The sequence below is a fragment of the Balaenoptera ricei genome, chromosome 20 (assembly GCF_028023285.1).
Source record: "Balaenoptera ricei isolate mBalRic1 chromosome 20, mBalRic1.hap2, whole genome shotgun sequence".
Classification (NCBI taxonomy): domain Eukaryota; kingdom Metazoa; phylum Chordata; class Mammalia; order Artiodactyla; family Balaenopteridae; genus Balaenoptera; species Balaenoptera ricei.
The window spans coordinates 46,048,992-46,065,423 of NC_082658.1; the positions used below are offsets into that span (position 1 = coordinate 46,048,992).

The following is a 16,432-nucleotide window of genomic DNA, read 5'->3' on the forward strand; positions in this document are numbered from 1 at the left end:
GATCAAGCTAACACCACCTTACAAGGCTTGGGCAAACAGCTCGCTCTCGTGCACGGTGCATGTGAGAAAAGAGCGAACTAGAGCAATGGAGCACTGCTCCCTGTTACCAATTCCAGGAGATAGCCCACAAGATACTTCTGTGGTACTAAACAGCACAAGCTGTTCTGGAAAGGAGGCAAACAGATTGGACGGCAGACTGGACAAAGACAGGGCTGGAGCTCCTCTGAGAAATTCTTAAAGATGATCTGTTCACACACAGGCTATGATTTCAGAAAGGAACTGCCTTCCTTTTAGAACACAGCGCCTGTCTGGACAGCATTCACTTAAGGGCCCACACACGTGCCTGACCTCCCCTGGCATCAGGGGTAAGGGCTGAGGATGCCTTTGGCTTTCTTGCCCCACCCCCTTCCTCAGTCCAAGGCTGAAGAAGAGAGGATAAAACACTAAATTCCCACAAAAATCCCCATAAGAATTATACCTAAACCTTTGTCTCACCTTAAACCAACTTACATAGTTTCATATTACTACTAACATTTAAAAATATTTCATAGTAATAAACTCACCATCATCTTTTTGCTGAATATGAACGACGCTCTGGAAACTGGTACTCACTGCATTGTACACGTCTAACGCAGCAGCTTTCTTTGCAATTTGTCGTTTCAACAAATCTGGCAAACCACTCATTAGAAAGTCACGCTTTGCTTTAAACTGCACATCACAAGCCTGAGGCTTTTCAGTTGCATCTTGACTTTTAAGAAAATGATATGAGAAAAGCAGAGCTAAGGTTATAAACACTTAAAAAAATAAACTAACTGTACAATAAATACTTCTTAATTTTATTTGAAAAAATTTAATCAGCTACCTGAGATGTTAGCTGGTCAAATTCTTTTTCTGCTTATCATAAAAATGAAAGTCTTTCAGTGTTAAAAAAAATTAAATAAAAATAAGTATATACAGAAAATAATGTCTTGAAGGACATCCACCAAAATGTCTTTGTCTTCCTTTTTTTTATTTAAACATACATTTATATTATAATCAGAAAACAAAATCAGTGCCACATTTCTAAAAGTTAATACAAGAAATTCTAAGGTAATATTGTTTCCAATACAATAGCAGGAACCTTAAGGCCCTTATTATTGATGTCTCAGTTTCACCTGGCTTATCTTGTATTGCTAATCATAAGAATCTTGACTTTAGCGGGAGGGTGGTGAAAGGGTAGAGGAGGATGGGATGATGGAGTGGCGGAGGGGAGAGAGAGCGTGGTGCTGGTCTATCACAGCTTATACACCCTTCCTAGCCTGCCACATATAGAGTGAGGACTGTAATATTCTCTGCAAACTGAAATTTGGGTTGGTAATTAAGAAGAGGCTTCAAAAATTTCTATTCCTTTCCAGTTTGAGAGAAATGAAGAAAAGATGAGATCTAAAGCCAGACTGAAGAGATTAATCTCAGAAAAGAGGAGGTGTACCTTTTTGACTATTAACTGGAGGGAAGGACGAAAAGATGGGTGAAGTAGCTATATTAGTATGTGCCTATAGCGGAAGGTAAACTTTAAGGAGGGGGTACAAGGTACTAATAAAAAATATACACACATATATTATATACACAGTTAGAAATAGTTTTGGATGTGTGTGTGTGTGTGTGTGTGTGTGTGTGTGTATTTCCTAGCTTTATCTGCTGAGAAAGCCTAGAAGCACTGATACCTCAGGAGCATTAGGTAAAATAAGCACCTCCACTAAAAGGAACCAGGGCTCCTTGGAGAAGAGGCTAATTACAGAGCTGGGGCAGGGCAAATAAAAGATGAGCCTGGAATCTGCCTGCCAATGCAGGGGACATGGGTTCGAGCCCTGGTCTGGGAGGATCCCACATGCCGCGGAGCAACTAGGCCCGTGAGCCACAACTACTGAGCCTGCGCGTCTGGAGCTCGTGCTCCGCAACAGGAGAGGCCGCGACAGTGAGAGGCCCACGCACCACAATGAAGAGTGGCTCCCGCTCGCTGCAACTAGAGAAAGCCCTCGCGCAGAAACGAAGACCCAACACAGCCAAAAATAAATAAATTAATTAATTAATTAATTAAAAAAAAAAAAAAAAGATGAGCCTGGAATATATTTGTGTTCAAAAAAGTAAGAAATGCTCAATAAATGAGGAGTATGTGTCAAAGGGGCATAAAAACCAAGCTGAAGGGCTTCCAATGGCCAAATTAGAAGCAATTTGAGCATTAAAATTATTAATGGATTAAAACCCAGAGAATAAAACAGGAATCCATGAGTAAATAGGTAAATACTGGAAACAACCCAAATGGCCACCAATAAAAGAATAAATTGTGGTAAATATATTCGTATAAGGAATACTATTCAGCAATAAAAAAGAATAGACTACTGATATTCTTTGACTGAAAGAAGCCAGAGACAAAAGTGTACCTCCTGTATGATTTCATTTCTATGAATTCTAGAAAAGGCAAACTAATCTATACCAACAGAAAGTAGATCACAGGTTGCATGGCATTGGGAGTGGAAGGCAGGGATGAACTGCAAAGAGGCAAAAAGGAATTTGTGAGTGATGAAATGTTCTCTATTGTGGTGGCGATCACACAGATGTGTATATTTGTTAAAGCTCAAACTGTTTACTTAATATGGGTGCATATGATTGTATGTACATTATACCTGAATAAAGTTGATTTTAAAAAATATATGTGTACTGAGCAAGAGCAGTTAGGCACAAAACAATATATATATAAAGTTTACGTGAAGTTCTAAAACAGACAAGACTAACCCATGGCAACAGAAGTCAAACTAATTGATGGTAATAGAAATCAGAATAGTGGTAACCTTTTGCTGTGCTGGTGATGGTGGTGATACAGAAAAACAGTAAGTAACCGTTAGGGAGTAAAAGAAAGATGTTATATCTTGATATAGTGTACTTATCAAAACTGTATGCTTAAGATTTGTGCATTTAACAATATGTAATTATTCCTCAATAAAATTGAAACAGGAAAAAAAAAATAACCTGAACTCATGTCCCTAAACCTGGTCTTCTTCCATCGTGCCATCTACTGGCACAGACCAGAACTTAAGTGTCATCCTTCTACCTTCGTCTCTCCCACCCCCAGCCCCTGTGTCTAATTAATCAAGGGTTCTTAAATTTATCTCCTAAAATCTTTTCATACATCATCTCCAGCATCTGAGTCCACACCTCCATCATCTCACACCCAAACCCTTGCATCCATTCTAGTCCCTCCTCCATCCCATTCTCTGTACAATAGCCAAATTAATCCAGCAGTCAAATTAAACTTTCAAAATCCAAATGTTTATGTCCATACTCCTGTTTAAAACCCTCTGATTGTTTCTCATTGCTCTTAGCATAGTGACAAAGTTCGTTCATAAGGGCCCCGCCCACGTGGGCTGGCAGCCACCTCTCCAGCGCAATCTCATTTCTCTCACCCGTTTCTCTGCTGTTTATGCTCAAGTCACACTGGCATTCCTTCAGCCTCCGGTATTTACCACGCTCCTTCCAGCCACAGGGACTCAGTGGATGGTCCCTCTGGCTGGAACACTGCTCCTCCCCCTGATGAACTCCTGCTCATCCTTCAGTTCAGATGTCATTTCCTCAGGAAATCCTCTCTTGACCAGACCAAATCTACTCAACAAACTTTTAATAGACCTTTGTACCTCTCCTTCTTAGCACACTGCAATTTTTCATTTGTTGGCCCAATTAATGTTTAATCAGATTGTCTTTCCTCTAGGGTATAAGCCTCCTGAGGACAGGTAATGTGTCTTATTCCCCATGATATTCTTAGTACCAAAATCAGTACCTGCTACATAGTAGGTATTTAAATTTTTACTGAACAAGTTCATAAATCAGCTTTTTGCTATTTTTGGTTTGCTTGTTTATTTTTCCACTGTTTTGTCTAGAGATGGACACAAAATGTTTGCAAAAGACCAAGATCTTCAAATTGCAGTTGTAGCATTGTCAATATTGTCATCTGTTAAAATGGATTTATCAAAGCTTCAAATGATAACTTAAATGCTTTCTCATCAAAGTAAATGAATGCAAAACATATTCCATGAAATATTTTGGCATTTTAAAATTTGTATCAGACTGACCTGCTTTCATCAAAACCAAGGACAGGATCAGCTGTTTTCTGAGCCTTTCTAGTAAGAAATAAAGGCGCGACTTTCACTTTTCCTTAGAAAAATAAATGCTTAGGTTAGTATCAAGGTTCATCATCTCCACTTACCTCTAGCTACTTTTAAAACTTTAAAAAAAAGTTTTTAATTAAAAAATTTTCTATAATGAGCTGATCTCTCAACCTGGCAAAATCAATATAAGAATCTCTTGGGGAGCTTCTTTTTAAACTACAGGTTCCCACAACCCACCTCTGGAGATTCTCAGTCAGTATGTCTAGGGAAGGACCTAAGGATTTAAAAATTTTTTAAATTTACCAGATGATTTTGATGATCAGTCAGCTTTGGGAACCACTAAGTTAACTGAGGCTAAATAGATACAAAGAAATGCAATCACTTAAAATACACTCAGTTACCTTTTGTAAAACTCTTCACTACATTATAACTTTACTCATTTACTCATTAAAATAAAAATATTTAACATAATTAAAAGGTTATATTTTATAAGACAGATTAAATCAAAACAAGATAAAATTAAAATTCAGAACAATATAATCCCCCCAAAACATTCTAATGTTCATCATCAAGTTATCAAATCTGATTACCAGGGATATTTTTAGGAGTCTTGTTAAGTTTTTTTCCTAACACATCATTCAGACACTGAAGTTTCTTCTGATTTTTCTCAGGATGGTTTAAAGGAGTAGGACTTGAACCTGTTATTACAGAGTCCTAAGACAGAATAAGAAAAAAATTTTTTAATAACATACAATTAATGTTATTAAAATTTCAAAAGGATTACAGTGCTAGAAGCCATGACAAGATAATCACATTAGCAACTCCAAACATCTCCCTGTCAGAAACTAACACGGAAAACACAGGATATGAATGGCAATAGTCTGTGCTTATAACATACAAGTTCACATGATCAAAGAGTGGATTTATTATGACCATGGGTTTTCTTTTTTAAAGAAGAAACTAACAGACTATATTGCAGATAAAAGAATCAGTACAACCAGCTATAAAAATTATGGCTATTCCCTTTCAGAACTATACATCCTAGATATGTATTAGATGAAGTCTGGTAAGTTCTCATGTGGTCAGCATACATCTATTGAGCATCTACTATGTGTTAGGCAATACAGCAGGCACTGGGAACACACAAAAAAATGAAACTCTAGAGTTGGTGTCAAGTTTACACCAGGGTCTAGGGGACAGAGGGAGAGCTAATCTATGAGTAAATAGTTTAACTAGTGAGCTTCCCTGGTGGCGCAGTGGTTAAGAATCCGCCTGCCAATGAAGGGGACACAGGTTCGAGCCCTGGTCCAGTAAGATCCCACATGCCCGCAGAGCAGCTAAGCCCGTGCACCACAACTACTGAGCCTGTGCTCTAGAGCCCGCGAGCCGCAACTGCTGAGCCCACATGCTACAACTACTGAAGCCCGCATGCCTAGAGCCTGTGCTCCGCAACAAGAGAAGCCACCGAGGTGAGAAGCCCGCACACCGCAACAAAGAGTAGCCCCCGCTCACCACAACTAAAGAAAGCCCGTGTGCAGCATCGAAGACCCAAAGCAGCCAAAAATAAATGAATAAATAAATTTATTTTAAAAAATAGTTTAACTAGTTATAATACAGTATAGTTAAAGTAATACTGACTAAAATACAAAAAAAAAAAAAACCCATGAAAGTAAATTAAAGTACATATAGGGAAGGAAACTATTTGCCTTGAAGGCATCAGCAAAGCTTTCAAGAGGAGGTCGATTATTCACAGCATTTTTCATAGCCGAAAAGTGGAAACAACCCAAATGTCCATCAACTGATGAATGGGTAAATCAAATGTGGTATTTCCATATAATGGGGTGTTATTTGGTTAAAAAAAGAAACAAAATACTGATTCTACAACATGGAAGAACCTTTAAAACATTATGCTAAATAACAGAAGCCAGATACGAAGGACACATATGGTAGCATACCATTTATATTAAATGTCCAGAATAGGCAAATCTATAGAGACAGAAAGTAGATTAGTGTTTGGCTAGGGCTGGGGGAGGGGAGATAGGAAGGTGACAGCTAAGGAGAATGAGGGTTCTTTTGTGGTAACGAAATATTCTAAAACTGACTGTGGTGATGAATGCACAACTCTGTGAATATACTAAAAGTGACTGAATTGCACACTTTAAATAAATCATGTTATTATATTTTTTTAAAAAAGAGAGAGAGATGGTGGCATAATTTAGCAGGATCTTAAACTTTGAGTAGAAATTCCTCAGGTAGAAGAGAGTACCTAATATACATTTTACACTGAATCTATAAACTGAAAAAAGTAAAAATTGCAGCCTTTGGGGCAAAATGAATAATTTAGTGTGACAGAGCAAAAAGTGTGTGTTTGGGGAAGGGGGGTTGTTTTGAGGAAAAGGAGGAGCTAGTTCAGCCTAAGAAGGCTCTTGAATGACTTGATAAGGATTCAGAGTGTATTCTGTAGGCAAAAGAGAGCCAAAGCCTTTGAAAAGAGAATGGAAAATGATATTTTTTCTACCACCTCAGGGCTTCCTACAATTCTACCTGATAATTTTATAACGGTTTCCTTCTCCCATTTCAAACAGAAGAACAGAATTTATATCAATAAACATTTGTAATACTTACTTCTGTTTCTGACCTTTCAGGGAGCGTCTGATGTCTGGACGAACGCCTTAAAGGTGTCACTATTCCTTCAGTAGCTTTTGACCTACTAATGTGTAAAGCTTTTGCTTTTTCGATCAATCGTTTTGCTTTGGATACATTTTTTGAAGCACTGCTTACCTAAACACAAATGTGAAATAATAATTTAGGTTACTGGCAAATATTTTATATTTAATAATAGAAAAAAAAAGAAAAGGCAAACCTTTAAAGACAGTAAAAAGATCAGTAGTTGCCAGGGAAAAAGGAAGGGACAAATAGGCAGAGCACAGAGGATTTTTAAGGCAGTGAAACTACTCTGTATGGTACTATAATGGTGGATAAATGTCATTTTACATTTGTCTAAACCCACAGAATGTACAATACCAAGAGTGAACCTTAATTTAAACTACAGACACTGGGTGATAATGATGTGTCAATGTAAGGTCATCAATTATAACAAATGTACTATTTTGATATTGATTATGGGGAGGCTATGCATGTGTGACAGCACTGGGTATATATAGGAAATCTATACCTTTTGCTCAATTTTGCTGTGAACCTAAAACTGCTCTAAAAAATGAAGCCCACTAAGTACATATATAATAGAAAAATATAATCACAGATCACACTAAATAAAAGACCAAAAAAATGGTTATTCAAATCTTACCAAGGAAATGAAATTAAAATGTGTCTAATTATACTTGGTTTGCCTTTATTTCTTGCTTGAAATCTATTCAGATAAATATAATTACATTTGTGAAAAACACCCAAAAAGATATCCATATTAAATGTCTGTATATAAAAAATTTTTAAAAAATAGATGTCTGGGGACTTCCCCGGTGGTCCAGTGGTTAAGACTCCATGCTTCCAGTGCAGGGGTCACGGGTTCAATCCCTAGTCAGGGAAGTTCCACATGCTGCATGGTGCAGCCAAAACAAACAAATAGATGTCTGTACAGATTAGCATTATTGGTTATTTCCCCATTATCTTCATGGCATCTATTCTTTGATTTTAGTCACTTTTAGGCTGAATCCTTTGGAGAGAGGTTGAAAGGTAGTAGGTATGGAAAAGATCACTGACAAGGATAAAGTCTGGCCTTCAGGCCTGGCTCTGCCACTGATGTACTAAGCGATCTTGTGCATTTAAATATTATCTTCCATATAATGTATTTTCAATATTCTGAGTTCTACAGGTTTTTACATTTGGATTAAAAACACATAGCAAGCAAGCTGCAAAATAGTTCACATTATATGATCCCTTTTAAAAATGACATATAAATATTTAAGGATAGGAAAAAGTCTGGACAGATAAACTTGTAACTATTAAAAGTGGGTTCCCCCTGGGGACCTCCCTGGTGGCACAGTGCTTAAGAATCTGCCTGCTAATGCAGGGGACACGGGTTCAATCCCTGGTCCGGGAAGATCCCACATGCCGCTGAGCAACTAAGCCCATGCGCCACAACTACTGAGCCTGCGCTCTAGAGCCTGCGTGCCACAATTACTGAAGCCAGAACACCTAGAGCCCGTGCTCCACAACAAGAGAAGCCATCGCAATGAGAAGCCCGCACACTGCAATGAAGAGTAGACCCTGCTCGCCACAACTAGAGAAAGCCCACGCACAGCAACGAAGATCCAAGGCAGTCAAACAAATAAATAAATAAATAAAATTAAATCCAAATAAATAAATAATATAAGCAGCATTTAAAAGTTCAGTAGAATGTTTTTAAAAAGAGAGATATCAATTAAGAAAAAAAAAGTGGGTTCCCCCTAAACAGTAGGAGAGAAAATTTTAAAAAGTTTTCACTTTTAAATTTATATACTACTGTGTCTTTTAAACAAATGTTTGCTGTTTTTAAAAACTTAAAAAAACTTTTTTGACTGCGCCTTGTGACATGCAGGATCTTAGTTCCCACACCAGGGATCGAACCTGTGCCCCCTGCAGTGGAAGTGTGGAGTCCTAACCACTGGACCCCAAGGGAATTCCCAAAACTTTTTAAATGTTTTTTAAAAACATTAAAAAGAATACGCACGGAAAAAAATTTTTTTTTAATTAAAAATAAAAATAAAATATAAAAAAAAGAATAGGCATGGATATTCAGAACATACATAAGGAGGTTAGGAATGTTAAGGATCTGCTTTATAGTAGTAGAGTGACAGATTTTTGTTGTTCTGCTAGCAAAATTTTTTTTTCTTTTTCATAAATTTATTTGATTGATTGATCTTTGGCTGCGTTGGATCTTCATTGCGGTGCGCGGGCTTCTCATTGTGGTGGCTTCTCTTGTTGCAGAGCACAGGCTCTAGGTGTGTGGGCTCAGTAGTTGTGGTGCGTGGGCTCGGTAGTTGTGGCTCGCAGGCTCTAGAGCACAGGCTCTGTAGTTGTGGCACACGGGCTTAGCTGCTCCGCGGCATGTGGGATCTTCCTGGACCAGGGCTCGAACCCGTGTCCCCTGCATTGGCAGGTGGATTCTTTTTTTTTTTTTTTAATAAATTTATTTATTTATTAATTTCTTAATTTTTTGGCTGCGTTGGGTCTTCATTGCTGTGCGTGGGCTTCCTCTAGTTGCAGCAAGCAGGGGCTTGAGGAGCATGGGCTCCAGGCACACGGGCCTCAGCAATTGCAGCACGCGGGCTCAGTAGCTGTGGCTCGCGGGCTCTAGAGCACAGGCTCAGTGGTTGTGGCACACGGGCCCAGCTGCTCCGCAGCATACGGGATCCTCCGGGACCAGGGCTCGAACCCCTGTCTCCTGCATTGGCAGGCTGATTCCCAACCACTGCGCCACCAGGGAAGTCCCGGTAGGTGGATTCTTAACCACTGCGCCACCAGGGAAGTCCCTAGCAAAATTTTTGACAGGCTGATGAACCTTAGGATAAGTTAGTATTCAAAATAATCCAGCTAAATTTAAATTAACGACTCAATCATTGAAACAGTTAAGAAAGACATATGTTTTAGTGAATGTGAAAAAAAAAATCCACATGCATTTTGGCATGTAGTTCTGCTATTACCTGAAATCTGGGTTTTTTTTCCTAATAGTTATTTCTCTGATAAAAGTTTTTAAAAGTTCATGTTTATAGAAAAACAAAAAACAGAAAAATGAAGAAAATCAAAATCAACCATAATCCTATCATCTCAAAAACCAGTCATTTCCAACACCCTCCTTTCTGACCTAGCTGGCTGTCCTCCCAGCTCACACTTGGTTACTCGTGACTAAAACAGGAACCTCCGTCCTGACAGCTCTCTACTTTCTCCTTATTTATCAGTCCCTGGTACCCCTTTTCCCCATCCCCAGCTTAAATTCCATCATATATCATGTCAACTCTCAAAAATGTTTTCACCTCCTTTGGCACCACTGTCCTTCAAAACAGGGTTAAATATTTACTTTATGAGATTAATGATAAGAGTACCAAGCATAGTACCTAGAGTGAGATAAGAAGCCCCCCCCCACGGAAAAAAAAGAGAGTTGTTAAATAAAAACAAAAGAGATACCAACTTTCTGTGGCAGTGGCTTTCACCCAAGGATTATATCAGGATCACCCTGGTGGCTTTTTCAACACACACACACACACACACACACACACACACACTTGTACCTACTCACCCAGGAGAGAATCCAATTCTATCATCATAAGGGATAAGCAGTTTACTTTACAAAAGCAGCTAAACTATTCTTATATATACAACCTCTCCCTTTAGGATAGTGGTTTTCAACTGGGGATGATTTTTCCCTCTAGGGGATATTTAGCAATGACTGGAGATATTTTGGTTGTCATAGCTAGGGCAGTTGGGGTGTTATTGGCATCTCACGGGTAGAGGTCAGGATTACTGCTAAACATCCTATAATGTACAAGACAGTTCCCCACAACAAAGAATTATCTAGTGCACAATGTCAACAGTACCAGGGTTGAGAGACCCCACTTGTTAGCCTCTAATCTATAGAAATAAGCCAAAAATTCAATCATGCTTATTTCCGTAAGCAGCCTTAGGGAAAAAGATTGGAATATAACTGTCACTACGAAAACTTTTTCTAAGTAAACTATACTGTTTTTATCAATTGCTTTCATCTCACAGTAAGATATGTTGATCTCTTAATAAGCTAACTAGAGGAATGAAATAACAGCAAAAAATAATATAGGGTTATAGTTAACATAAGCAATCTATGAAATATGTGAATCTTCTTTTGGCGTATCACTTCCAATAGTAATAGTTATTGTTTTACAAAACAGAATACCACTTACAGGACACCCTAATATTTCAATTACCTTTCTAGTCTGAGACTCAAAATCTTCATCAGCTGCTTCAGATTTCTTAGACCTTTTCTTAGATTTTTTCTTAGATTTTTTGGGAGTACTAATTCTGGTGAATTTCATTCTGAAAAAAACCCAAGAAGATATTCACAAACATTTATATGATTATAATGTGTAAGAATTTCAATTAAATACAGAGAGGAATCAACTAGGGCTCTAATTTCTGGACAGTTCTGAAACAGAAAACGAAAAAAGACACCCTCCATTAGTTTCAAACTACTGATTCAAAAGTAAGCCAAACTCAATGTTAAACCCTTAGAAAATATAAAGTTTCATTTTATAAATCATAAGCTTTCTAGAAAATTAGCCCCTAAGATTAGCCAGAACCAACATGCAAGTACATGGTGAGTTGGCCAAAAAGTTCATTCAGGTTTCCCGAAGCATCTTATGGAAAGACCTGAACAAACTTTCTGGCCAACCCAATACCTCACATTATATGGCTCAGCTTACCTAAAAAAGTTCTATGATTTATTTTTAATCTTATGTTTGTTAAATGCACAGAATTCATATTTGGAGGATATTTCTCCAGGAATTAACATCTATGATAATTAAGAGCTTAAAACTCATCTAAAATACATCTAGAATTCTTCTGAAATCTTGCCTGACTTTAAATTAAATATGGAAAATAAGCAACATTTTTGAAACCCTGTTTTCTTTTTCTTATAAATCAGCCATGTTCTAGAAAAAAAAAAAACAATTCTTCAGTGCTTGACATATTTTCCTTCACATCTAAGAATACATGCAGAATATTTAGAACTTGAGAACAAAACAAAACTTTACCTAATAGGACTCTCTGAATCAGAGGATACTGTTATTAATTCTGCTGTATATAAGCTATGCTTCCCTGATAAGTTCGCTGCTTTTGGAGTAGAAGCTTTTACTGGACTATCGTCTTGTGCGTCTTTAGAATCAGTACCTCTAATGATTACTGTAGCAGGTGTGCTGCTACTTCTTACAGATCTTCTGCTTGGTTTCAGAGTAGAAACATATACCAAGCTGTCTTCAGTCTCAGCTTTAGAGTGTATAACCTTATCCTTAACTGGTATGCCGGTTTTTCTTGAAGACTTATTGTTACACGGAGAGGAAATTTTTAGAGGGTCATTATCTGCTGTACCTTCACAAACAAGGTTTTTGCTGTTAAGTAATGTGCTGTTTTTGAAAACTTCTGTTTTCTTTTGTCTTAAACTCATTCTAAGCCTGTTTTGATTTTGTTTCTCTTTAAACGAAAAAGTTGATTCTTTCTCTTGAGTATTTCTCTCTCTATTTTCACCTGGAATAGCACCAGTATCTAAGATTTTTTTATTCTTTTTCTTCAGCTTTTTACTTTTCTCCTTAGGAAAACCTCCTTTATCAGCATGTGTCTGTGAATTGCCATTATTTGAAATCATTTGGATATTAGGATTTTCCATGATTTTTTTAGAATTATTGTCTCTTCCTTCCTCATTTAAAGATTTTTCATTGAGCTCTTTCTGCTTATCAGAAGATTTTTTGACTCCATTTTTAAGTGCATCTGATGTTGGCTGCCTAAATGCTTTCATAAACTGCTGTCTTTCTTCTAGAGTGCATTTTGGTTTCACAGCTTCAGAACTTCCAGCTTCCAACACTGCCAATTCTAGTTCTTCCTCATGTATAACGACGTTAGATTTTCTTTTCTGAATCATCTGTTCATTCTCAGGATCAGACAGACTATTTTCCATTTCCACCTGCTTTTGTTTCAAGAAAATTGAGGGTATTTTCCCTGTCTTTTTTGGGGGGATGGGGTGAACTTGTGCAAGAACAGTGACTGTCTTAAAGCAGACCTGTTGGGAAATATCATAGGTTTCTGGGTCAGTCATACAACCACTTTTGACTGTATCGTCAACAGTTTCAGAAGGAATACAAATAGACACTGTAGAGTCTGGTGCCTGTTCCACTTCACTTTCATTGTGACTTTTTAAAAATTCCTCATATGAGACAGTTATTGTACTATCATTTAACTGGGCTGTTTTAGTTATATTATCTCTAGATTCTGCATCATTTGCAGTATTTTCAATTTCATTAGTTAGGGAAGGCATTATCTGTTTACTATCATTACCATCTCTTTTAAGGAGATTTAGTTCCTCTGCTAAGGGTAAACTTTCAGATAGATCTATTACCTCTCTGTGCTTCCTTTTCCTCAATTTTCTGCGATCATTTTTTGAGGCCCCTTGTTTAGGACTTACTTTCCTAGAACTTTTTTTGGAGGTCATAGTTTTTGATTGTTTTTTGGTATCTTGAATACTTTCTGCAAGTACCTCGACATGTTTCTTATAGAGTAAAGCAGAAGTACTACTTTCCACAAAATTGTTACTTAAACTGGAGTCTTCCTTGCTATCATCACTGTTAATTTCAACTGGAGATTCATTTTCAGTTTTAGTATGACTTAGTTGATGAGATAAATTAAGTCTCTTTCCTCTCTTCTTATTCTCTGTATTTGAGGACATGTCCAAAGGTGTTTTACAGTCTTTGTCACTGTCAGCAGGCAATGGTGTGGATGACTTTATCTTGTACTTTTTTGCTGTCTGAGTTTTCTCATTTGTGTGTGAAGTCTTTCTAAAATAATCCAGAATATTACTGGATTTTGGTGGAGAGAAAACCCTGTCTCCAGTCTTCCCCATTGGTGATAAATATTTGGTGATTGTTTTGCAAGAAGCTCTGTCATCGTCTTTCCTTCGCTTCTTGCTTGCCTATCAATTTAAAAGAAGAAAAAAAGCACTTATTTCAAGCAACATAAATTTTAAACATGGATCTATTATTTTATGTAATGCGATAAAGAAAGGAAGGCTCCCTTAGTTGATAAACATTACATATTAGGAAGAAAAAGAGCTTTAAAGTTAAACCTACATTCAAATCTCAATGTCACATCAAGTTATACAATTATAATTTGTGTTCTTTACTATATATATTATACATCAATAAAAAGTTTCAAGGCCCCCTATGGTTGTATACAAATGTGTTAATTACTGTTGGCCTCTGTTTACTCTATAACCTTTGAATAGTACCACCCACCCCACAGAATTTGTAATGAAGATATTACATACAAACATGTGAAGTCTGATGCATGCTAGGAACTCTAAATATTATTTCCATTCCCTTTATACTGTTTTAGTTAAAAATAAACAAATTATTCTAACTATTTCCAAGAAACAGGTACATGGTGAACAAGCCTAGGATCCCAAAATTTACTAATTAAATAAAAATTATAGTGGACATTTACTACAAATAAAACAAATAAGACTTTTCAGTGTTTTAGTATGCTATTAAGAGTTACCGCCTGCCTCTTACACTATTTAGTACCCTTAAAAAAAAACTCCATCAACTTTATTTTTAATTTCCCTCAGTTCATTTGTTAGAAAAAACTTGCCAGAACAACAAGAAAACCTTTTTTTTTTTTTTGAAGATAAGTAACAAAGGAATTATACGTCTAGAAAATTAAAATGGATTATAAGGCTATCATGATTAAAAGCATAGCACTGATGCATGAATAGGAAGGCAACTTAATAGAACCGATTAGAAAACCAGAAAGAGACATAAGTGTGTATTTAAGAATTTGGTATATGATAATAGTAGCACTCAAGTTAGTGGACAAAGAAGTAGTTAATAAATAGTACTGGGACAAATTTTAACCCTCTGGATAAATATGAGACAAAATAAATTACAGACAGATTAAAATTTTACATCTTAAAATGAAATGATAAATGTTCTAGAAGAAAATGCTAATGAGTTGCTAGTATTATTATTATCGTGAGCTCGTATCAGAGGCACAATACCATAGGCTCTGGAGTCAGGCAGATCTAAGTTCAAGTGCTGGCTCTGACATCTACTAGTGTGGGACCTTAAGCAAATTACTGTTAATTTTCTAACTTAACTTTTTCTAACCCAACTTACTTTTAATTACTTCTTAGCCTTCTCTCATCTGTAGAATACAGATAATAACACCTCATCACAGGGTTGATATTAAGTAAAATAATGTGTACAAGGTCCTTACCCTTAAAATACTAAACAGTAAGTATCATTACTGTGAAATAGCCCTCTAAGCAGGGCACCAAACGCAGAAAGTGTAATGAAAAGACTGGAAAACTGAGCCAACAAAAAGCAAGAACTGTGTAATTCAAGTATCAAAAGTCCTTCTTCACACCTGAGACAAGCAGAGCAACTGCCTTTTCAGCAAAGAAGTATCAGCATAACATCTATTAGCAAGCAGACAAAAGTAGTCAATTCTAAAAAGTAAGGAAGAGTCGAAGCGAAATAAGTGAATATACATCTTGGCTCACTTCGAAGACATCTGTTTGCATACTTCAGTTAGAATGCGAGCTTGAAATGAAAAGGTGTAAAAGTATAGCAACCGTCTACTTTTAGATGCTACTCCACTACTTCATGGCATTAGAATCTCTTAACAACAACTGCTTAGTACATTTCACTGAAACTTGATGAACACAGGAGAATAACAGCATGCCAAGCTGGGACTTCTAACTGCAGTATCTTAAGCCCTAGAACAATGAGATAGTGATTTTTAAATGAAGTACCTTTTTTGACTCCTGTAGTGACAATCTAAGCGGTATTCCTAGAGCAGGTGATTGGGTGGACAGGTAGAACTTAAAGATTCTTTTTAACGCGAAAGTTCTATGATTCCTTATCATGAACCCCAGACTTGACCCTGGGATCCTCCATAACATTTCACAAGTCCAAAACATCAAGTTCCAGAAACATTTCAGGATCTGGGAACTAGTCCTTTACTAGGCATCTTAAGGTCCCCGCAAACATCTCACAATCCCAATGTTTCTAGGGACCTATCACGTCTTTAAGAAACGACACACCCCAGCAATTGTTCTACAGAATGTCAGGTTCTGGGGCCTCACCAGATCCCTCCTTTCCCCTCATAGATCCTAAGTCGGGATCACCTTTCACCCACACCCAACATTCGGAGATATTCAAGCTCACCTCATTCCCGTAGTCTTTCACCGGAGGGGGAGCAGCTGCCGCCGCCATGGCCAAGACCCCCACCATGCTCCCTGCTTCCCAGAATCCCGGTTCCTAGGACCTTCCGCGGCCCGGCCCGGCCTGTCGGGAGGCCATGGAGGCGGCCGGCTCCAGCAGGAGCGAGGAGCTGGGCCGCGGGGTCCGCCTCGGACTCCCCCGCGCCCACTGCCCGGGGTGGTCGCAGAGGCTGGGCCCAGCTCAACCAAGTAGAACGCGGGAAGAGGCGGTGAGAAAGCGCGGGCAGCGAAGACCCTCGGGCGCGGTCGGTGGGCGCGGGGTGCCCCTGAGGCCGGCGCTCCAGTTCTGAGTGATCGGGACTGGGGCTCCCGCGGGGAAAGCAGGCCGAACAAAAAT

The 16,432-nt window shown here is 38.0% G+C and overlaps 1 protein-coding gene across 1 annotated transcript in view; it reads right to left on the reverse strand.

Moving 5' to 3' along the window:
- The window catches only part of ATAD5 (ATPase family AAA domain containing 5), a 39,530-nt gene extending 23,361 nt beyond the window's left edge, over positions 1-16,169 (reverse strand). The window contains exons 1-7 of the mRNA XM_059907032.1: positions 16,040-16,169; positions 11,861-13,785; positions 11,036-11,144; positions 6,765-6,920; positions 4,730-4,853; positions 4,104-4,185; positions 564-748 (exon numbers count right to left, since the gene is read on the reverse strand). Of these exons, the coding sequence (XP_059763015.1) occupies positions 564-748; positions 4,104-4,185; positions 4,730-4,853; positions 6,765-6,920; positions 11,036-11,144; positions 11,861-13,785; positions 16,040-16,105 (2,647 nt within the window). The 5' untranslated portion in view covers positions 16,106-16,169. The remainder of the gene's footprint in view (positions 1-563; positions 749-4,103; positions 4,186-4,729; positions 4,854-6,764; positions 6,921-11,035; positions 11,145-11,860; positions 13,786-16,039) is intronic.
- Positions 16,170-16,432: the final 263 nt, after the last annotated feature.